The sequence below is a fragment of the Festucalex cinctus genome, chromosome 5, assembly GCF_051991245.1.
Source record: "Festucalex cinctus isolate MCC-2025b chromosome 5, RoL_Fcin_1.0, whole genome shotgun sequence".
In the NCBI taxonomy this organism is placed as follows: Eukaryota; Metazoa; Chordata; class Actinopteri; order Syngnathiformes; family Syngnathidae; genus Festucalex; species Festucalex cinctus.
The window spans coordinates 19,694,091-19,719,085 of record NC_135415.1 but is presented as its reverse complement, the minus strand read 5'-3'; the positions used below and the strand labels follow the sequence as shown (position 1 = coordinate 19,719,085).

The window sequence follows — 24,995 nt, the reverse complement described above, 5'->3', positions numbered from 1 at the left end:
AGCACACTGTGTGCAAAAGAAAAAGAAAAAGCCAAGTGGTCACTTGCGTTGATGTTTTTTGGTTCTCAGCTCAGCACGCATAAAACACTTCATCGTGCGGTTTGCTTTTACTTTGGATTTTTTTTTTGCCTCATGAATCTGCCACTCAGTGTTTTGCTTTTTCTTTGGCTTTCTGCTTCTTTTTTTGCCCCACAAAATCTCAGTTAAGTGAGAATCCAAGGTTGAACTTTCTTCGTTGCGCTTTTTCCTTCATTTTCATTCAAATTCTTCCTCAACACTTGCGCAAATATTTTATAATTGTCTTTTCCTGGGACAAACGTGAAGAAATAACACTTATACAATGTCAGCTAGTAAGTGTGCAGCTTGAATAGCTGTGTATATTTACAATTTACTGTTGCCTCAAAATACCTCAACACAACTGTATGGTTTGTATGGTCACCATCACTACTTTTTTTTTTTTTTGAACTGGAAGTACAATGGCCCCAATGTGAAATTTGTGCCAGTAGAAAATTTTAGGGCACACACTGTAATTTGACTTGTTAATGTTTACATTTGCACTATAAATCAGCTGAAGTCTGAAACAGGGGCTTATCAGCAAAAATATATATTTTTTAATCTACAAATTTACAAGTTGCACATGTGCAAGTAGATGAAAAACTTACTTGCATTGTCCAAAATCTCAAATTTTAGGGGCATAATGCCAACATTTTTGAGGGTTATACTTGATTTTGAGACTATGACAATACTGAAGGTAAATACTTCTTGCTTAAGTTGAAAGCTTGCATCTTTTGGAATCTTCCTTGTTGCTCCTGAAGGTCAATTCTCACATATGCACCCCATAAACGGTGTGACTATAAGGGTGTGAAGAGTGTTGATGTTTGTTTGGACGCTGCTTCAATACCTCAGACCACTGCGGGGGTCACATGGCACTGACATCAAAGAGAAGAATCTCTTCCTGGGTGACAACTTGTGTTTATTCTGACCATATGTGTGTACTTTACATTGTAGTACTTATACTGATTTACTTTTTTTTACTTCTATTTCTGGTTCCCTGGTTAACAGTACTTTTCACTCAACCTTCGTGGGTGCACTTTGATGGCGAAGTCTCATGTGTTTTGTTGAACTTTTTAGCCTACTTTGGCCGAACTCGGAATTGTTCCACTTAAGAGATTCGTGTGTATGAAAAGTTCTATTCCCTGCTCAACAATTCACGTACATGCCTAGTTGTGAGCTTTTTGTTATTTCCTTCCCACCACCATCACCCCGGGGTTTTGTTTTGATGTCCTCCACCACCACAGGCAGATGAATGGCCACATGGAGGGCCCCGGGGTGGTGGTGGTGGTGGTGGGTGGGGTCATGCTGAGGAAGCGCTTTGGACATGTTAAAGGACACCTGTGGGGCTTTAGGGGGCCTCTTCATGATGGACAGGGTTCCGCTTCAGGTGGCAGTAATTTCCCTTAAGCCGGCGGGGAAGGGCAGTGTGGGTCTCATTGTGCGCGTGTACTTGTGTGTTGGTTTGCTTGAAACAATGTATTTGTATTTGACAGAATACAGTGAAATCCCCTTCATTGCAGAGGATGCATACCAGACCCGTGATAAGTGAAAATTTAAAATACCTTTACATTATTTTTAAACACCTGCAACCTTATTTAAACACACTTTTCAACACAATATAGTCATATTTGAATGGAAAAAAAAATCAAGCAAAAAATGTGTTAAAATACTGTACGTATCGTAGTCTTTTTACATACAGGCCTTTAAGAGGCGGGCCTGGTGGGATGGCATGTGAGTGACATTGTCTAGCCTTCGTGTGAGTATCTGGGTATGAGCTGCTTATTGTTTTTATACGTTTTACTGTTCTCCTGGCATTAAATAAATGACAGAAAAGTGCATCTTTCACACATGAGGACATTACTGTAATATATTGTAAAAGCAACCCCCCCAATAAATATTTACAAAAATAAAGTTCAACTCACTGCAAATGCAGCTGATATACACATGCAATGAATGCAATTTGGTAAAGATGCCGTGATGTATACGCATTAGGCAAACACACACGTCCACTCCACACGGCTCACATGTCACTGCTCTTCAGGGAGTAATGACAAGATTGAGTTACCCTGAAAAAGTGCGTGCGCGCTGTCGTTGCTATCTTAACCAACTTAACTGACGTTGCCCTCACTGTTCCCCTGACCTTAATTACCTCAAACTCCACCCCTCCCCTCCTTTCCATGAAGATAGTAGTTGGTAGCACTGAAGCACTGAAAAGAAAATGACTTTATGCAGGATGATATGAGATATTAGCAGTACAAAAAAAGTGTAAATGTATCAATTTAATTAATGTTTCATATGGTGAGATTTTTTTGGGAGAATTTTCCAAAATTAATGGTGTAAATGGAGAATTTACAAACAATTTTCAGGTAATATTCAAATATAATCCTAATATTGTACAGTTAAAAGAACACACCATTTACTAAAAATTAACTCATTTTCCTATGATTTTTATAGTACTTTTTAGCGATATTTTTGCATTAGGTACAGGAGCTACCCTTTTTGGACAGTCTCGTGATCATCATGACATAACACATGCATTCTAATGAACGAACGTGGCCGTTATTTACGCACCGGATACATCTCATAGCAATCAGGTGACTGGGTAATGGCACTGCCCAGGGAATGTTATTATTTTGATACTTTGCAGCAAAAAGAGACCACGGGGATAGAAAGGAACTTTTAACTCATTTACTCCCAAAAACGTATAAATACGTTCTATTTTAAAGATTACCATGCTCACAAAGATGTAATTATACGTTTTGGCTTTGATGCAATCTCTGAACTGAAGAGAATGCTTGAAGCAATGGTAGTTATTACAAAAACGGCCAGCAGATGGCAGCAGAGTATAAGAGACCAAAAAACTATTTTCCTCACTATTTTCAACAGATGTGTGAATAATGATGAAACCTAGCCTTATTCTAATGCTAATTGATGCAAAATGGAAACAGCTAGAAATACATTTTTTTTTCCTGATGAAAGAAAAGACTTTAATCTTTCTTTTGGTAGGTTCCATGTTTTTAAACAATAGGACACAATATGCTATGGGCCTTGCAAAATCAGTCAAAATCCAGTAAAACTATGAAAATGTCCTGGGAGTGAATGAGTTAATATCTTAACTATTTTGACATCTCTGATTGTTAGGGCTTTTTTTTCTTTTTTCTTTTTTTTATTTTTATTTTTATTTTTTTTTATCAATGTTATCTGGCGGGTCAGATGTAATTGGTGGTGGGCCAATGTTGCAACCCCCTATTGTGTGGAAACGTATGAGCACAACTGTACATACAAACAGATCATACAACAACACATGGACTGATTTATATACTTACAAGCATGTATTCTCAAAGTCAATTGGCAAAATGTGTCCCAACTCAAAATGTGGACTGACCTGTATACTGTAAAAACCTTGAGTTATACAACTGTTCAGATCAGTTAGTGAGATGCACACACGCAAACATACTTAGTGGCATGTTTGTTAGCTGGGGGTACACAGGTTATCCATGGGGAAGAGGGGTCAAAGTGTCACAGTATTATATTTCAGCCGCAGAAGGCTCCTCTGCTGAATAGATACTGTCACTAGTATCTTCTTATGGACTTTAAGGAAGGAAGGAGAAATAGTAGATGGGTTTAGGAAATGAGCCGTCACGCTTCCAGATTGCAGGATGATAGAGATCTTAATGACACGTTAGGTTAATAACATACCGGTGCATACGTTTCAATTATGTAACTAATCATTTACATGCAGTTTGATGCTGTTTTTCTACTTGTAACCGCGTGTTTGCGTGTGCGTTTGCGTGTGTGTGTGTGTGAGTGTCACAGTGGTCATCGGAGAAGCTTTTCCCGCATCCTCACATAGTGGTCGCTCTATATTTGGGAGCTGGAGCGAAGCTAGCGACCCCGACGCTCACCCCACACCTGCCCTGTGTGTGTGTGCATGCCTGTGTGGAGACACACACACCCACACACACCCACACAATTGCTTGTAAGCTTTTGTGTAGTCTATGTAACTGCTTTTAAAGCAATCGGGTCCCGTTACGTGTCTGTTTGCATTCGGCAACACAAAAAGAAGCATAATAAGGTACGCTTTTGAAGTGCGCTTCACAAACTTGCTAGAATTGTGTGAATTAAAACATTTACTGTTCTGTGCGGATTCCAAGTGTTCAAGAAACAAGTGGTCGTTTTATATGATTCCTGTTCTGATAAGCATTTTTTTTTTACTTACTTCAAAGCTTTTGACTGGCAAACGGTTAGCCAGTTATTATCCAATCAACTTGAGTTCTCTCCTCTGCTGTTATAATAGCCATTTTCAAAGCAGCCCAGTTGAGATATTTTCCCAGCCAAGTCTTCACAAGTCACCAACCGATGCATCCTTAGTTTTAGCTAGCAGGCGACACCAACATCGGGTATCATGTGCTTTCTTGGATTTTGTGAATTTCAATTGGAAGAAGACTTGGGTTGCGACTGAAAACGTTTTCTGAGATCACAAGGGCTGCAAATTGAGAAACAGCTAATGTCATGGACTGATATGCTTTTCCTCTCTTCTCCCTCTTTTATTACATCAGCTACCCCATCTCCCTCATTCCATCACTCCCCTCTTTCGTCCCTTCCCACCACCCCCAATCACCCTCTGCCACTCCACTAATTGCCACTTGTTGGGAGCATCCCGGGAGCTCATTAATTGGTGAAGAGGAGACAGGTGGCGCCACAATGTTATGATGCTACATGTTTGTGTGCGCGTGTGTGTGTATGTGTGTCTATGTGTGGTGTTCCCTGCTTGTTAGGGGTCCCGAGCCCCCTTCTCACTGTAATCTCTTTGTTTATGCAGTGCGAAAAAGGCCTGGCTAGGCCGTGAACTCCCCACGCTCTTATCCCACTGTGCCACTCACCCTTAGTGGACCCCGATACAAGCCCCCCATCCTTGCCAACCGCCCTCCCAAGACCCTGTTTTGCTCCCATCACCTCCCCCTGCCCAAGCCTATTTTTGTCACGTTCCTTCCCATATGTAATTACTCACAATCTTATCGATACATATGACATTGGCTTGCATTAGCTGTCGTGGCTATGGCAACCTTTGACCTTTGTGGGTGGACCAGCCAGGACACAGCATGTTGGTGTGCACTAGTTACACAAACTGTAATAACAACAACAATAATAATAATAATAATAATAATAATAATAATAATAATAACTGCAATTAACTATGAAGGGCCCCCCCCCGCCCGGGCCAGTTTGGGGTACTTGCATGTTGGGGTACTTGCACATTCAAATGATTTATTTATTCATTTTTTGAAAATGGCATAATAAACCTTTACATATGGATTTTTTTTTTTGCTAGGTGTGTGATGTGCAAAGCTCAATGATTTTTAGTCAATGTTAAGACCCTCAAAAATCTGCATCTTTTTTTCAATATTTCAATATATCATCGTTGGTCTTACACACAATATTGCTTTTATTGTCCATAGAGGGCATCAAAGATAAATAAATAATACATATGTATGCATTGGTCTGATGCCACCTTTAGAGTTTAGAGTGGAAAGATGACTTAGTTATCACACAAAGATTATCCAAATTTTGTACAAAATATCATATGTGGGGTAAAAAAAATAAATCACCCCAAGGGCTAGGTGGTGCTATATTTATAACCGAATATTGTTAAGAAGATACCTTCAGGTTGTGACAATAAACATACATGTGAAGTTTGGGAATTTTTGGAGCATGTATTTTGTCTTTTATGGCGAATAAAATATGAAACACAAAATATGATGCCCCGTCAATAGTTTTAGCTAGCATACCAGCCTAAATGACACACTACCTCAAACCTGTGATTAAAAAATATGTGCATTACTACTTTACAGACTAAATTGAATTTCGAAGTTTATTTTTCCTGAAAAAACAAAACGAAACAAAAGTTTGATGTGTTTTAAGCTCCGTAGGATAAAAAGAAAAAAAGAAAAAAAAGAAAGCGATACTGGACCTAAATCTATCCAAGACAAAACGGGCGGCAGGCATGCACCACCAAGATAACTCGCGCGAAAGTGCCATTGTGCTTGGCAGGTGTGAGAGCGAAAGATGACGAGTAAAGAGCAGCATCACACATATGCGCACACACACAAAGGTTTTTATTCTGGCGGCGCTATTCTTGGGACTTGGCAGTTGTCATTGGGCCGTGGATGCGCTTGTGGATCTTTTATTAGCCTCCCAGTTCTGGAGGGCCTCCCATGCATGTGACTGGATAAACAAAGTCATCATAGTAGTGCACTGCCATCATGTGACCATTAGTATTCTTAAACGGTGTGAAGAGGTGATACATTACTATTGACTACAGATTGACTACAGTGAAATCCCGTTATATCACCATTAATACTTAATGGTTATATTTTGTGTTTTTCTTTTGTTTACAAGATAAATTAACTCCATGACCAAGCTGGCGACTCAATTTATTTATCAAATCAATTTTCCCCTTTGAAATGAATTGAAATTTCAATTGAAGTATTAAAAAAAAATATATATATATATAGCAATACTTCGATTCCTAATGCTACTAATAATAATAATTATAGTAATTTTTTTCTTTTCCTCTGATTGTGAGGGATGCTGAAGCATTCCCACATATGTTATTGTGATTTATTCTCCACACTTTTTTGCCGCAACTCCCACATAATACTTCCAATTTACACTGTTCAAATTTCAACTAGCTTCAAAAATTCACGCCTCCCGGGGTATATATATCGTCTGATTCCACATTACTTGAAGTTATCGCACAATTTAACGTTAAATATAAACTTTTCTCCATTCATTTTCAATGGGACAGACAGTGAACTTTTTCCAAGTATCACATTCTATGCCCACTTCCATACATATAACTTATCATCATTGCCAGGTGTCTGATACTGCTCGGTAGCATAGTTGGTAAAGTGCATTTTCCAGTAACCAGGAGGTCATCATTGCATAATTTATCTCTCAATTTACTTCATAAGCATTCCACATACATTCAAATCTTAGCATTCACCTATTAGCATTCAGCTTTCAGCATTCCCACACAATTTCTCTAGAAATTGCACTTAGTTTAGTTATTGTTAAAAAGAAAACATTTAACTTGATGTGAGAATTTCTCTGAATGTTCTGAACTCGCCAAGCGCGGAACTGTTTTTGCAATTTGCACGATCGATTCACGGATTTCGACGCTGCCCTTTTAGTCACGATTTTCAAGGCTTTTTGTAAACAATTGCTGAGCTCAAATGCACTTTGGTGGAACACAAAAATGGAAGGTGGGTGGCCACAGCTTGTGCTCGCCTCCATTCTGTGCCAGGCTGTTAGGAAAAGTATGAATCAGAGAAGGAGGCGGCATTCACAGAGCTCCCACTCACTAAACTTCTTCTTCTGTCCACTGTTGCTGTTTCAAATTGCTAACATTCCAGCCTTTTGGCCCCTAAACCCCTCATTTCCACATGTGAGGGGCCTCCATTCATTTGGCTTCTGCCTTGGGGGCCCGGGGGCGTGAAATACAATCTGTATAGTATATAAATATATTTGTGGAGAATTCAGCAAGTTGATTGGACAACAAAGACCTTAAGTACAGTTGAGCTTTAAATGTACGTTTCCATCACTCTGTGGACACTTACGGGAAGTAATATGATCATCATGTCATTGAAATCCTATATATCACCTTTGCCAATGACTTAAGGGCAGGTAGTGCTACATTATTGCACTTGAGGAAAAGTTCAATATTTATGATATCACAATCTCACTGTTGAACTTGTGAGACCACCACTTGACCCCTCCCCTCTCATTTTATTGGGCCCTCGCCCAGACTCCACCTATCCATGTCAACGTTTTTATTGTGGGCTGTAAAGTGATCTGGTGAATGGTTTCACAATGACAAAAACAAACAGTAAAAAAAAAGAAAAAAAAATGCAGTATATAATTAGATCCTCATAAACTTAAATGGTCTGACACCCACCTTGGTTTGTTTGTGTGATTTGTCTCTCTGTGTGTGTATGTGGTGGTAAGGGGATAGAGTGAAATGTCATTTACAATTGCTATGAGTTTGCATTATTGCATGCACGTTTTAATATATATAAAATAGAAATGGTTCTAAATGTATTATTGTTTTCAGTGATTAATATTTGTTTCAGGTTTAGGAAGAAATACTTGTATGAAAATGTTTCTTTTTTTTTTTTTTTTTTTTTAGAATGTTTTTTCTTTTTATCTGTAGCCATCTTTTGGTTTGGTGGTTTTATTTAATTGTTAATATTTTGTTATATTTCATTGTTTAATTTCTTTTTCGTAATTTTTTATAATAATAATAATAATAATAATAATAATAATAATAATAATATTAATATTAATAATGAATAATGTAATTTATTTTTATCATTTTTATTTTCATATTTTATATTTTATTAAATATGTATTATTTTATAATTTTATGCATTTTTTCTCTTTTTTGTTTTCCCAGATATCTTTTATGTGAAGTAAAAAAGAGAGAGAGAGAGAGAGAGAGAGAGAGAGAGAGAGAGAGAGAGAGAGAGAGAGAGAGAGAGAGAGAGAGAGAGGAGAGAGAGAGAGAGGAGAGAGAGAGAGAGAGAGAGGAGAGAGGAGAGGAGAGAGAGAGAGAGAGAGAGAGAGAGGCCACACATAAATCAGGCATACGTCAGGCAACATTAGCTTATCCAAACAATAGTCTCCACTTTTTTTTGTAGCGGCCCTTATTCTCATGAACAAAATGGATCTCCTTACTGTGACTAATCGCTAAATTCAGAAGATTGTAGTTGTTGTTTGTTCACGTGTCTGATTGCGTTCAATGCTACCTGGTTTTCCCAGTTTCCTGCAAAGTAGAAAACCAAGTGCTCCCATGTGTAATTTTAACAATGTGCTCATTTATCTTTCAACTTCTGACTCCTCTCATCCAACTGTCGACTTTCATCCTGAGAACAAAATCCTCCACTGATGCCTCTGAGTGTTATTCCTCTCTTGAAAGAGTTGAAAGGTCAGTTAAGAACAAATCAGCAAAGGGTTCAAAGGTGAACACAGTCAACTTATTTTTTCTCTTCTTCTCTTTCTCTCGGTCGCGGCTTCATCATCATCATCATGGCTGCTGACGTTATCCCTCATTTCCTCACTTCTCTCCCCAATTTCCTGTGCGGAGATTTGGTAGCGACCAAACAAAAAAGTTCCACTTGGCCTCAAAATGGCAAGACTGGACTAATTTTATTTAGTGTAAATACATAGAGTGGCTCCAAAAAGCTCCAAAAAGTTCACGGCATTCTCAGCCAGGCACATGTAGTATATGATGAATATGAAATTGTTCCTCTTGACATTTATTCATGAAAGGGGGCACCTTGCATAATAAAATTGAAGGAAACCACTAGAAATTCACGGTCTAAAAATTCCATGGCACGGACGGACACGTGTGCAATGTACATGTCAGAATATGCGATCTGTATTCGCAACAGTTAAAAATCATAACCACCAGACTCGAAATAATTCACAGTCATGTCGAACAGTCTCGCATCCTATCACTTTTCTCACTGCTCAGAAACTACCGAGGGAATGCTAGGCGCGAAACTTCCTCTGCAAGAGCTGTGGTGCACTCATTATCGCTTTTAAACAAAGTCCTACCAGGGCTCTTTTAAACCACTAATCCTCTCCTCCATGACGACAAATACAAAGAAGTAGCTGCATGCGACAAAGCGGGATAATAAGAGAACACAGCAAAGCTAACCGAAAGCTAACGAATGCGATTGCTACTTTTGACAGTTATGACAAACACCACCTTGCACATTAGAGATAAACAAATCAACTACCATTAATCAACTATCAAATCAAATGATGATGCTCATAGATTACAGTACAAATTTAAACTAAATGGATGGATGGATACATAGAATTTTTACACTGGCATTAGAAGCTTCTCTTTCTCCAGTATCGCCCTCCATTGAGGCGTAAAGGATTGCTATGTAAATTCTCTGTTGGGTCAGTGTGAATGGACAGATTATGTTAAAGTGCTTTTTAGTAGAAAGGAGCGCTCCAGTGAATGGGTGCTGATTAGCAGATGTGCTGCTGTGCCACCAGAGGTGTTCACCCCCTGCCTGAAAATCATTTTACACAGTCCATAATGGGGATAAGGAAGCGGTCCCAATCCATTGACACCTGTGGAAATCCCCCAAAGAGAATTGAGGGCAGAAATGCGGAAATGTGTATTTTTGTAGTTTCTCTTGCTGTATGTTACCAGTTCTTAGCATGTTATCAGATCTCGTTGCAATTAATACCTGACTACAGGGTATGATGGAAAATCCATATCACTCCACTTCAATGCATTCTATATTAAATATTAAAGTGGCTATACTCTTAGCATATCGGTTGTTAGTATTTTAGCATTTTGTCCCGTCTATTATTTAAATTTTTAGAAAGATGGGAAAAAATATCTTTCTGCACCCTGTTTGCTATCTTGCTATATCCTCCTGACTACCAGGACAAAAAATATTGTCCAATCATGTTTATTTTGATATTCCACAATCTTTGTGAAGTAACTGGAATACTGCAAAAGAAATTTTTGAGGAAAAAAACAAGGTTTTATTTTTAAGCTATGATGTGTCTACTACAGAGGACATTTTTTTAAACTTAAATACTAGGCTCAAATACAGTTAAAATAGTCCAAACAATACTTTAATGCGTTCTTAAGAGTCTTATAGAACACATGCTAACAATATTTAAAGCCTAAATTTGTTCATTAAAAAGTGTTATACACTTACTATTCCTCTTCCCTAAAAAGTACTTGCACTGAGGGAAGCCATTTTCTTTTATGATGCAATCAAAGGTAGCAAAGCTCCACCCCTACACATTTGATATCATTGGAAAGCTCTGAATGTTCTCTATAGAGCACAAAATGAGTTAATTCAATTGTATGCACTGGTTGGGAGATATTCAGTTTTAAAAAAAGTCCACTACAGAGGACAAATTGAATTGCTGGTAGTCAGGAGGATACGTTAACATACAAATTGTTTGCTATCAAGCTGTTATCATACAGTTTCAAGATTCCCGCCATTACCACCATTTTTCATGCAGAGGTGTCAATTACAGGTCCAGAAAGTCAAACCCCTGCCACAATTTGGCCTTAGTCACAGGTGCTTGACGGTGGAGTAGAAGTCAAACTTTGGAAGGTTTTTTACTTTATGGACCCGGATTACCCCGCAGACCCCCCCCCCCCAAAAAAAAAAAATCTTTAGGGTGGGGAAAAACTTTAAAAAAAAAAAAAAATTTTTGTTCTTTCAAATGTCAAAATGGGTCTAATTTGACCTAAACAGTATGTAAGGGTTAAGATGTCTAGCGCCAACTAAGAAAGACACCTGCAGCGTTAGTTGCTAAATCTTCAAGTGTGAAGTTATGGGTGGGGGGGAACAGGCCTAGTATGAGCTTCAGTCTTCTAGTCTGTGCTCATTAAAGAAAGGCTGTGAAGCACGTACTTGATGACTTTATTATCCCGAGGTCATTCCGCCTTGCCGCCCAGGACATGTCTGGACCTGATTCTCTTGACACTGCTCTGAGTTCACCAGAGACCAAACCAATTAATTAACACGACTCACCATTGGCCAGACACTCTCAGCGGCTCGGGTCACCGTCATGGCCGACCCAAAACGTCACACGGGGGGGACGTCAACACCTTTGCTGTAGTTTTAGTCGAGGTCCAATTTTAATGTGGGAAAGGGCGCTTGGAAGAGCGAGCCTCTTGTATATTTATGCAGTGATTTTTCCTCCCATCGCGGAGAGCACCCTTTTGTTCGCGGCTAATGAACAACGCTAACCAGTGTGAGAAAAGAAAAAAAAAAGTGTTCGTTGGGGCGGTCGCTACAAACGAGAAAGATTAGCATGAAAACAAAGCTGCTTTGTCGCTTCTGTTTAGCGTCAAGGCAACAATCAGTTTGTTTCCTAAAAAACGCTGCTTGCTAACATTGTGTTATTTGTTTAACACAAATTGCTCCTCAGCCATCAGAACGACAACTAATAATCCACAGTTGAAATACTAGTCCACAGGCATTTGGTTGCACGTGATGATTGTTGCTCTCGCAGGTAGTTTATGCTGCCACCTTGCACAGTAGAAATAATCAGAAAGATTGATAATATTTCATACAGTCCAAAAATTGTCTACAGCCATGTTTTTGTCATATGATTATTCAATCACTCTTCTTGCCTGTAATTCATGAAAACCATCACCTTGCACAATACAAATCAGAATGATTAGAAATAAGCAATATGTCTTATACAGAACTCATTTGCCCCCAAAAATGTATAAATACGTTCTATTTTAAATGTTCTAGGCCTGAGTGTCCCAAAGATGTATGTATACGTTTTTGTTGTTGTTGTTGTTTAATGCTACAGCATACAGAAGGCCTTGATGCAGCTTCTGAACTGAAGAGAACAATTTAAGCAATGGTAGTTATTACAAAACGGCCAGCAGGTGGCAGCAGAGTATGAGATCAACCAGGGCCATGTTAAAACAAGCCGATTTCCCCACAGTTCAAAGCAGATTTGTGAATAATGATGAACCTTAGCTATATTCTAATGCTAATTGCTGCAAAACAAAAACAGATACAAATATATATTTTTTTTCTTGATGAAAGAAGAGACTCTAATCTTTCTTTTGGTAGGTTCTAGGGGTGTTAAAAAAAATCGATTCGGCGATATATCGCGATACTACATCGCACGATTCTCGAATCGATTCAATAATCGGCAGAATCGATTTTTTTTTTTTTTTTTTTTTTTTTTTTAGGATTCACACCTTGAGCATGGAAGAATGTTATATGAACGGCACATTAAGCCTTAATATTTTTATTTTAATGCTGTTCAAATGTGAAACAGATTGCAAACTGTTTGTGTACAGTGGCTCACGGTTATAAGCCTCAAGTTTTAGATAAATATATTCATACAAATCTTACAGTGTACATGTACAAATTTACTGATAGTATTTTCTAAATTTGAATGGAAAAAAATCGCAACAATCGACTTATAAATTCGTATCGGGATTAATCGGTATCGAATCGTGACCATTCGTATCGGGATTAATCGGTATCGAATCGAATCGTGACCTGTGAATCGTGATACGAATCGAATCGTCAGGTACTAGGCAATTCACACCCCTAGTAGGTTCTATGTTGTTATATGAATAGAACACAATATTCTGTGGGCCTTGCAAAATCAGTCAAAATCCAGTAACACAGACGGGAGTGAAGAGGTTTGCTTCAGTGAAAATGGCTGGGAGTGAATTAGTTAATTAATGAGTTATTATAACAGTTTTTCATGATAACAACCACCTTCCACAGTCAAAAGAAGTCCATGGGCTTGTGTCACATGATCATGCAATTGCTCCTTTCGCCAATTATTAACACCACCTTGCACAATAGAAATAAACACAATAACAAAAAAATCACTCATGGGGACAGATGCAATGTACTCTAGATCCAATGGCTCCTCTCACCAGTTATTTACGATAACAACTACCCTGCACATTGAAATAAACAAGCCGACTCAATAATTTACAGGAATCCAGGCCAAGTGCGTCACAGTTGGAATGGCCTAGTAGTGTGTGTACTGTACACCCTAAGTCAGCTCCTACTGCTTTCTATTATATACATACAGCCCCACCACCCCTCTTTTTCCCCTTTTGCACTAAACCTGGTCTTTCTCCTGTCTGCTCCCTGCCCCCGTTTCTTTTCCTCCCACGGATCGCCGCTCTCATCCCCCTCCGCCGCCTCCCTCCATATGTGTCCCAGCCCTCCCTCCTTACTGGGCAAGTGAACTCTCTCTCTTTCTCTCTGTGTGCTACTGTCAGTTCAGGTTGGAGGACGAGCCACTAGACCTGCTGCTGTTGCCGGTGCTGGTGGCGGTGGCGCGTTTGGCGCGGACTTTGTCACATCGCAGCAATACGGAAGCTCTGCTCTGACAAGCCTCCTCACAAACTACCCCGCCGCACCCCCGCGTCCTCCACACTCGACAAGAGAGGAGAGAGGCAGTGCGTGAGGAGTGTCGAGCAAGCGTGGAGGGGGAGTAGAGCGGAGCGGCGGGCCCACTCTGACCATGCCAGTGTGGGGAGGAAGGCTGCCTCGCTGCCTGTGGAGCCACCGAACTGCGCTGCTGCTGCTACTACTACTCGGACTTGTCTCTCTGGACACGCCGGTGCATGGTAAGAGTCCATTTTTATTGTGTGAATGCTGAAGAACATTGACACATTGTTCTACACCCCAAAAATAGATTTTCTTCTTATGGTTTCCACCAAATTTCATTCTACCTCAATCATGACATCTTGCTGTGAGACCAAAGTTACTACTTTTCCAATGATTGAAAAAAGAGTCCCATTGAAATAAATGGAGACATGTTCCAAACCAACTTCAAACTTTTCAACTCATACAGTGCATCTTGGGAACTATATTCCCCAAATTTTCCCATATTTTCCATGACAACATTGCCAAATCAACACAGACGTTTTGCACATTTCCATCTTCCAATTTCACATTGTTCAGCACATGCAGAACATCTTGGGAACTATTCGTCACATTCCCAAATGTCTAACTATTCCTCACAAAATTCACAAATTAGAACGTATTTGAACTCTTTCCACATTTCTTGTCCAATTCACTCCAACTGCTCACATTCGACATTTCAACCATTTAATCAATTCTGCCGCATATCAGTTCAGTGTCAGCTTTTCAGCATTCACATGCAATTTCTTTGCATTTTCTCCATCTTTTTTCTCTTCTCTCCAAAGTATTTGTACTTGTCATTAATCATTATGTGCCACGATTGAATTCAAAGTGTGCCTATGTGTTGACAAACGCTGTCAAAGCACATCAGCCACATTGCCCGTGACCATGTTTGGTATCTGCTGTGTGATTGGCGAGGTGTCACATGAATGGCTCTCGTATCTTTAGCGCTACTATGTGCTGTGGTGTCATCACGGCTGTTTGTTAAGACTCATGCATTTATATTCCCTAAATATAATGGAGGAGGACGTGTAGCATCTCAAGGCATGTCTATGGTGACATATCTTTCATTGGTATTTGTGCCATTTCTCATTACGCTTGAAAGCTATTTCAAGGACTCTTTGTCAAGGTAGTACAGACAAGGAAGAAGATCACCAATTCTGGATTATATCCTGAAAAAGGTGAAAACATAATGGTCATAAGATTTTTCTGGCAATTTCCTTTGGACTTGGGCAGCTCAAATGGTTTTGGGTTTGCTAGGATGGATGTAAAATTTGGGCATGTTGCATAATTTTGTGGTAATGCAAACTCTCAAAAAAAAAGAGAATATAATCATAATGGTAGAGGACAAGGATGGATGTTTGACAAAATTTTGTTGATAGATTTCCTTGACCAAGGTGAAATCTCTGGAGTTTCAATTCCATTTGCGCTAAATTTATGGGTGGTGTAAAAAGCTCCGAAAAGAAAATAACATCACTTGCATACATGTTAATTTCCTTCAGTTAATAAATAAAAGAAAATCTATGTATTTATAATTGGATGGGAGAATATAAATGTTCTGAACTCCTGTTTCCACTCCAGTGTTGAACTACAAAGTGAATAATGGATGATAGTAGACAGTCTTGACCAGTGGTGGGCTGTAGATTAGATACTTCAGTAGGGAATTATTCAAATTAATTCACCTCTGAATACCAACACATCATGCTGCAATTATAAGGAACCATCAATACTATGCAAAAATATAACAGCAGGCAACATCTGGAGCAAAGACATAAAACATTAATAAAATGAATCATACCCACCAGAGATGCTGATTATCAAATGTATTGAAGTGCGCAAATCACTACAGATGTACTTTCCTAGTCAATGATGGTGGCTCTGACCAGTCAGACGACAGAAAAATGCTGATGTCATCAAGGACGCATTTGAAATCCGATTGATTAAAGGAAGTGTCCCATTGCAAAGTTAGCTGAAGTTACATAAATCAGCACAGCTGATGGGCAGATTCTGTTGTCATGGCAATGCCTACTGGCTGAAATTTGATTGGACCCAAAAAATAAAAAAACCAAACAACCTCCTTATATACATACTGGAAGTAGTGCACCCAATAGAAATACAATAAATGAAGAAAATAGACTGTTGGGAATACATTTCTATATATTTATAGGGAGGAAAATAATTAAGTGTGTAAATGTAGGCAAGTGCTTCTAATGGAGGCCTGCAGAGAAGGCCGTCAAGTGGACTGACTGATTGGATGCAATTGCACCTTAACGGTTGTTTTTCATGTTAATGGACATGTTAATCTTTTTAACCCTGACTGCCCCTCCTCCACCTCCTTTACACCTGTTTGATACATTATCATCCCACCATAACATTCCAAAAAGGAGGAATTTGAAGAATAACGTTGTGCGCTCTGAAGCTGTCTGCCGCACTGCCCGACCTCGTGAGTGATAGTGTCTGACCTTATTTTATTTTTCTCTCCTTTTCTTTTCGGTGCACTTTGCTTCTATTTAAAGTGACGGGGCTTGTTTCAGCTGGGGGAAGCTCTGAAGTGCGTCCAGCTCGCGGGCTCATCATAGCTCACGCGGTGCGCGTACCCCCCCCGAGGTCGTCCGGCAACCTTTTGGCCGCGCGTCATCCATCCTCTCGTCCATCTTTCGCTGTCACGGCTCACTTTAGAGGCGGCTTTCCGTTCTGGTCTGCCGTCCAAGCGAGTGGCTCTGAAAGCCGTGACCGTCTGAGCATTTCACACACACACACACGCACGCACACGCACATAGAAGGCAAACATACAAAGTGTCTGCATGTTTCTGATTCATGTGAACACTGACTGCTCTGTCCAAGAATCCAAACAACAGCTGCCAGCGACTGAGACGTATGTGAAGTCTGACATCGAGTTGAACCCGAGCCAAGTTGTTCTTATTCTCCAAGTTTTTCTTTCTTTCTTTTTTTTTTTTTTAAATGGAGTTTGTAGAGAAATCTCCAAGCACAGTTGGTTAATAAAAACACAGCTTTTGTTTCTCACCTGTTGAAATCAAAACATCACATTTTTCTGTATGTAGATTCCCAACAAATTCTTAGATTGAACAATTTTCCATGGTTAAAACATTGAAGAGTGCTTGCATGTCTTTTTCATGGCAAATTCTTGAACTGACTATGGTATAATTTAATTACATTTTTTTGCTTATTTGTCATGTTATTACTAGATATATGTTAATTTGTATTGATGATGTGTTTCTGGTGCAGTTGCATGCAGTTCTATTGGATTTTTGTACAGTATTGATGGTTTAATGTATAGCCCTGCTACCTGCCAACATCTATAAACACAACTTCTTCAGCAAAGATACAAAAAAAAAAAGTTAATTAACTTTTCAAACTTTCCTGGTGTCTCATGTTGAAAGCTTACTCGAGTGCACCCCAGGCCTTTTCAGTTGTTTGAACTTCTTCTCCTCGGAGCTCATTCATTGGCCGACGCATAAGTGATTGATTGGCCAAGCCGTGGGATCGTTCGTTCATTCATTGGCCGGCTCGTGGATGATTGATGTTGCCGGTGAAAGATTCAGCTCGGCGTGGGAGGAAGGAGATGCAACTGGTGGAGTGCCTTGGCCGAACTCTTTGAGACACGCTTTTGTCTTCCCTATTGTCTTTTTGCATTCTTCATTGCTCTGCTAGTGTTCTCTAGTTTCCATCAATTGGTTGGGTACTATTTACAGTGGTACATTGAGTTGTGTATCCCCCAACTTAGGGGTATATTCACTAAGAATGCACTGCGTCCGGAAATAGTGCGAAATATTGCACTACAACTGCACCCGTAGTTTGCGCCCAGTTACCCACCTATTCAGGATAAGGATATTGCTCTAATCATATACCGGCGCAAACACGCCCCCAAAACTGACAGCTTGGAGCAAATTTGCACCTGATTTACCACACAGGGCAATGGATTTGCACCAACAACATGGTTGTTATAGTAACAGTTGCGAGAAAGATGACATTATCAGAAAGCGAGGTTGGACCGAGAGTAAGAGCAGTACAGAGCAGAGACGTCGACGTCATAACGTACAAATTATGGTTTTTTAAAAATATATTTCCAGAGGTTGGCGTACAGTATGCATCTGGCACGGAAAAATGATCGTAAAATGCCTCCCCGCCATTGCCGATCAGTCTGGGTTACTTTATGTGTCCTAAACCAACATAGAAATACACCCCCTAATGGTGTGGCAGGTTCATATACGCTTTCCATAAACGTTATTTGCGTCACGCAAACTCCGTGTGGCTATTTGCGCTGGCGTTGTATATCAATGTGTCTCACTTACATTGGGGTGGGCATATTTTGCATCAAATGTATGCAAATTACCTAATTTACATACACACAAATAACAATAGCGCACCAGGGCGCAATCTGGTTGGCAGCGCACTAAGTGACGGATTTCCCAATCTGTACGTTTAGTGAATTAGGCTCTCCTGGATTGCTCCATTTTTACCGGTTAGCGTCGTGCAAAGGCGATGCAAACCTTTAGTGAATATGCCCCTTTAGTGCACGTTTTTTCAAACTGTTTTATTTTATTTTATTGCTCTATATCCTGTTTTTTCATGGCAAATCCTCAAAACGATCATCAAATTTTACAGTCTTGGCTCATTTGGCAATTTTCTTAGTAGCAGTTCAGAATTGCATACAAGTGGAATTTACCTGAAATGGCTGCTTCAAACCAAAATGGCTGACTTCCTCTTCAATTTCAACATGGCTCCTTGAGACTTTTTCATTCAACTTATCATGATAAACTTGTATCAAAGTTCTTGCCACTTGGTCAAGCAGGTGTCTGAAGCGATTATGAGTGAGATTTGGCAGCTATCACTATCTTGCACTTGAAAACAAGCCAAGGGAAGCTTTACCATTCTTGACTGTTCCGCATACAACGGAACTAAACCGCTCGATGAAAATCTGCTTCAGGTGTTGCGTCTGTCAAGGCGATCCTCCTTCGAACAAGTACAGGACGACATGTTCCCTGTCCGTCAAGGAGAAACGAGTACGCTATGTAACACACATACTGTACACACTCACAGATCTCCTGTGACCTTCCACCTACGCCAGGCTGCAGCCTTCAGCGTGACTTCTGGGAAGCGAGGAGCAATAGCTTACATTTCATTGTCCTTGGTGGAAAGAAGCGGCACTGTATCAGTTTTCATGGTCAAAAGCTCCGCCAGTTGCTGTGCTTTTGTCACCAGCCACTAATGAGAGGCTGGCACCCCCATGTGTGTAAAGTCTGAGGGTCTGTTTGAGCTTCACCAAACACCTGCCACGCAGCCCCCCATGCACATTTCGCCAAAATATCTACACTCACCCACATTGATGTTTTAACACTGTTCACAGAGTTGTGGCAATGATCTTTCTGTAACTTTTAATCAGCACTCATTCTACTTTAGTTTTCTTTAAGGTACAAGAGTACCTTGACTTGCGAATGCCCCAATGAGTATTTGCTGGATTTAGCTCAAGTTTTGCCTTCAATTATTGCTTTTGAGTAAGAGGTAGTTTGGCTAAAAGGGACACACTTATTGTCTTTGAGTAAGAGTTAGTTTTGTCTAATTATGAATGGTTGTTACTTTTGAGTAAGTGTCACAGTTCATGACTAAATGTTTTGTCCCTAGAGCTATACATTTGAGAGGCAGTTTTTTTTCCAAAGAGACACAATTGTTGTGTTCATGTTTAGAAATGTATCTCTCGGTGAGATGTATTTTTGTTTTCCCCTGATTCCACTCAGTTGTTTTTGAGCAAAAGCTAGCTAGGCCCAAAGGGACACAATGTAACGTCTTTGAGTAGTAGATAGTCTTGTCCAAAGAAACACAGTTGATATATTTTATTAGGAGGTAGTTAAGTCCAAAAAGATATAATTGATGTACTGTATTGAGTAGGTTTTGTCAAGAAGACAATTAAAGAGGAAGTAGTAGTTTTTGTCCCAAGAGACACTGGAGATTCACTCGTGCCTGTGCTCAAAAGCTTCCTGTGTGGAGCTCCTGCGGTTGCAAAGCGACACCTCATTAAAAGCGCTGATCAGCTGGCTGCCAATCCCAAAACGCAAAGGGGAGGAGTTGCTTCCGAGCACTCAAAATAAAATGTTGACATCTTATAGAAAATCAGGATGTATGACTGACGATATCGTGAGAATGCAAAAATTGACCCGTGAAAGGAAGTGAGAGTTTGTGAATATATCACCTGCAGCCATTCTGGCGGTCTGGCTGTTTTTTTTGTAAGACACAGCTGGTCCAGCATGTTTTTGAGAGGAAGTGCTGTGTGTGTTTGTGACAAATCTGATTTGTGAATCAGAGCTCGATCATGTGATGAAATACCCTGTCACTGGGAGCCGGACCATTTGTAGATCATGGACCATAAAAAAATTGTCAGTGACAACACAAGTTTGAGAGTTAGGGAATAGCTAGGGTAACTGATTATGGTTAAGTTTAGCGATTTAGTGTAGTGTTGGATCACTTCAGATTTTTTTCATGTCGCCAATGTGAAAGAAAGTTGTGTTGAAGTTGACGAGCCGCTAAAGATTGGAAATTCCAATTAGAGACAGGGGAAGGGTGTTTTATTAACATTAACGTTTGGTTCATTGTGATGTTGGATAAGACCCACTTGAAAGTAGATATAAAAGATACATTCCAAAATATCAGATATGGCCCTACTTTAGACCATGCATAGATGACTGAAGACAGTATACAGTAATCATATGCTCATTTTTCACTGGTTTGTCCGTAGATGTGTCACCAAACAGTTAAAATATGACATTGGCCGGAAGCCAGTGTAATACTATCGTTCTGATTCCCACCGTGACGAGATCTCTCTCCTGTGTGCAAGTGATATACACTCAGTTTGCCATCAGCAGGCTGTTTTTATCATTTATTCATAAGTACTTTTTCTTCTGCGCTTGAGAAAATTTACGAGAGGATGAAATGTGATGTTACAGATCTTCCGGAAGCAGGAATGTCAAATAGTAATAGCACTACCAACATTTCATGTCAAGATTATAGTGCACCAAAAGATCACAGTTATCAGAATGATCTTGGTGATGATGCTCCCATAAATTTGTCAGAGATTTGCTCATAGAATTGGCACAACTAAAAAGACAATGGAAAAATATTAGACGATAAATACAATGGGGGAATTGGCCTGCCTGTAGTAGTAGTGCACACACTACAACCAATTTTGCTATATTACATCTTTCTGCCATACTATCTGAAAGTGAACCTTTCTGAAAATCATGAGGAGCCAAGTAGCCTATAGAAAAAAAGTCTGCTTTACTTTCAAAAGAGCCAAGCTAATTGTTCAATGTAAGTACAGTATAAGTTTTAATTCCAGGTTTGTGGACAAAGCCATATGGTAATATGGCTTAGTTTGAAATAGACAAACACTATATGGACTGTACTGTAATATGGACCTGATGACTATCCAGATGGAAATGAGTGTTTAAATACATGCGTGCATGTGTATGTGCATGAGAACAAGCTTGACAGCCTGTTTGTCCAGTGAGATAGAGCAGAGGAGGCCTGGAGCTGGCGATGGGTGATATGTGCCTCAGTTAATGGCCAGCTAATCACACACGGTAGACAGCCGGTTGCACACCACTGTAAACACGCCGTGCCCGCTGCCTACACGTTTTGTACACCGGTGGCATTTGTTCATTTGTTGTGAGTGACAAAAACACAACTGCAGACACGTCGACTCACACACTGTATATACAGTATTGTATATGTGTTATAAATGAGAGCAACGTGACCGTTTGAGCTCATAGATGACTGAGATGCCGCAGACCAGAACGCAGGGCAAATAAACACATGCCAGCTGCAATGTTAACACCATCAACTTGTGCATTGCACATGTATACATACTTACACTTAAGGGGTTAAGGGGGAAAAAAAAAAATCACAAGTTACAGTATGTGTAGTCTGGACCGATGATGGATCAGATTGATTGCAAGCATTAGAGCATACACGACAAAGAATGGCAAAAATAAACACAAGCTAACATTAGCTTGTTATTCTTCTTCCTGGCATGGAGAAAAAGATAGACAGGCAAACATATTACATTTTTCATAGTAGTGAATAGCTGCATGGTGGACTATAGCTACAATTCTCAGGTTTTGGAGCCTTGGAATAAACACCACTCATCACGAGGCCTTCTAGATGTAAACAGACGATTGCAATCAATGCTTTTGGAAGCGTCAGGGATGTGACATTTTATTATTACAAACAATCACGGAAAAGAAAGCGACGGATTTGAGGTGCTCTGCCACCAATCAAGGTCAGACATAGTAAACGATGACAGATATTTGCACTGTATTCCGTGAAGGAGTGTAAAAATAACTCCGACCTCGACGAGGTTCCTAACAACCAAAACAAGTTGGATGTTGTCGTCTCGTGCTGGGTCATACGTCGGGTGTTTGAGCACACTCACATGCTTGGGGTCCTAAAGTGAATCCGTTTTATATTTGCCGGGGCACACCATTGGCTCCTGGCCGTTGTGTGCCTATTGTTTGTCAGCGTGATGTTTGCATGCCACCGCCACCACGGAACAATGCGTCACATGATGGTATCACGGGAATAGACCGTGTTATGGTAAAAATAGCAGGCGAGTGTGAGTATTTGCCGTAGTTTTTATTACGTATCTGATGAAGGTGGCTTCGCATTGCTCAGGAATTCATTCATCATTCTATTCATCAATCGATGTATTTGTCTTTGCCTCAACTTGTTCCTTTCCATTTCAATGGCACTTACCGTATTTTTACGACTATAAGGCGCACCTAAAAGCCTTCAATTTTTTCAAAAGCTGACCCTGCGCCTTATAATCCAGTGCGCCTTATATATGGATCAATATTGAGCCGCAACAGGTCCCGCTGTCAAGACGCTATCGGTGACCCTGCACGGTCGGTGACGCGCATGCGCAGAAGATCCCGCCATCTTGGATCGCTAGCTAATACTAATACTTTACCTCAGAGAAAATAATAAAACAGCTGTTTATTCATTTTGGGAGTGAATGGAGTTGTCAGAAAGCTGGTTTGTAATCTATTAATAAAGTTTGACTGACCTATCTGACTGTTTTGTTGACATTCCCTTTGCGCAGCACCATCTAATGGATGCAAAACGTAACCCCAGCCTCTACTGTAGCGCCTTATATATGGAAAAAGTTTTAAAATATGTCATTCATTGAAGGTGTGCCTTATAATGTGGAAAATACGTTAATAGGAATGACATTTGTCAACCAATTCAAAAGCAATCAAAGGAATTAAAATGTGTGTCATGTTCGCATTGGGTAAGCTTTTGATTTCATAACAACATTGGTTCTGAATTCTTGGATTTGTGCTTGTTGCGCTAACATTATGTACGTTACTTGGTCCGAGTGGCCGCTAATGGCTGTGAGACAAATGGACTCAGTCCGATCTTTTCGCCTGACCTTTTATTAACGATTGCTCTATACTCTTTCCCACATGCATTTGTGAAACATAGCATTTGGCGTGTCTAATTAGTTTTGACTTGCACATGTTCCAAATACTTTCGCGTTTGATTATCTTGTTCACGGTATTCTCCACTACTATGGGTCCATCCTTCCATTTTATTCCCATCGAGTAATCAAACAATGGCTGCGTAACCACAATTCAATCACGTCCGTCTGAGCAACCAGATAGAAAAAAAAAAAAAAAACAAGTCAAAGAAATGTCTTAATAGGCCGACGGGTTATTTGAGTGGCCATGAAAACACTTGGGCGACCTGCCAAAATAAACTGCGTGAGTGTGTGATTCTGTGAGCGTGCGTGTGCGTATGACTGGAGTACACACCTCGGACCGGGGGTTGAGTTTCACGTCTGTGGACACAGTTGGCGGATAGCAGCTTTCTTCAGGTCCTGAACGTTGAAGGCTGAGAGATCTCGTGTCTGATTTGTGGTTAGGTAAAAACAATTTAGGACTGCCTGTAGACCAAATATGCTCACGCATACACGCACATTCACACACAGACATACACACATAGAGATAATAAATAACTCAAGAAATGGACAAATAGATTTTCTCAGGAAGAAGATAGTGTTGAGTCCCCGCCGGGCAAAATCAGTTATGGTTATGGTCTGCAAGGCTCACAAGTCTAATCAACCCTGAAAGAAGTTTGCATAAGACAAAACAACGAGATGCATTTGCTCCGTCATTTCATTTATGAGGCTGCTACAGTATATAAATACATGTTGATTGTATGAGCCGTATTTATATCATGGGCAGGTTACCGGTTTCAAGCCACTGTTTCAAAACCGCTAAAACTTTGCATTAACGGTGATTTCTTTTTTTTGGGTTGCGAGTTGTCATTCCAGGCAAAGTGAGACAAGTCGACTCCTCTGCCTGCCGTTTTTGGCGTGAATGACATTTCCTCTTACCATACCCTAACTCTTTTTATGAACTAACTAACCGTTATCATGACTTTATGATTACCCCCAAATAATCCTTTGTATTTATCTATATTCCAATTCCTAATATACTGTAGTATGGGATCCCTTTTTCTGTTTATAAATCCTACAAAATCATTTGTTATACACACGATATACCATTAGAGAAATCCCAACTACATTGTCTGTAGCTTTGATTTTTATCTTAGGACAAATGGGCTTCAGGTGGTATGCATATAGTTTGACGTATTTATGAGAGAGAATTGATGACAGGACCAGATGCTCGCTATTCTGCACACTCTTGGGCTTTTTTTCTTCTTCTTCTTCATCCTCATTCGATTCCCCTCTTCTCCAGCACTGCTTTGTAGCTCCGAGGGCTTTTCTAGAATGAACCGGGAGTTCCGGAATCCTTGTGTGTACCCGTCACTCATCCCCACAGGAGAGCACGCACACACAATATGTATAGTGGCTTATTCATTAGTGAGTCATTCGTTCTGATTTGACATGATGAAGTGATGGCTAAAGTAGGTTTTTTTTTTCCCACGCCAGCC

At 40.0% G+C, this 24,995-nt stretch overlaps 1 protein-coding gene across 1 annotated transcript in view; it reads left to right on the top strand.

Annotated features, from left to right (window-relative positions):
- bmpr1ba (bone morphogenetic protein receptor, type IBa) overlaps positions 1 to 24,995 on the top strand; it is a 51,416-nt gene that overhangs the window by 11,388 nt on the left and 15,033 nt on the right. The window contains exon 3 of the mRNA XM_077522412.1: positions 13,880 to 14,230. Coding sequence (XP_077378538.1) covers positions 14,125 to 14,230 — 106 coding nt within the window. The 5' untranslated portion in view covers positions 13,880 to 14,124. The remainder of the gene's footprint in view (positions 1 to 13,879; positions 14,231 to 24,995) is intronic.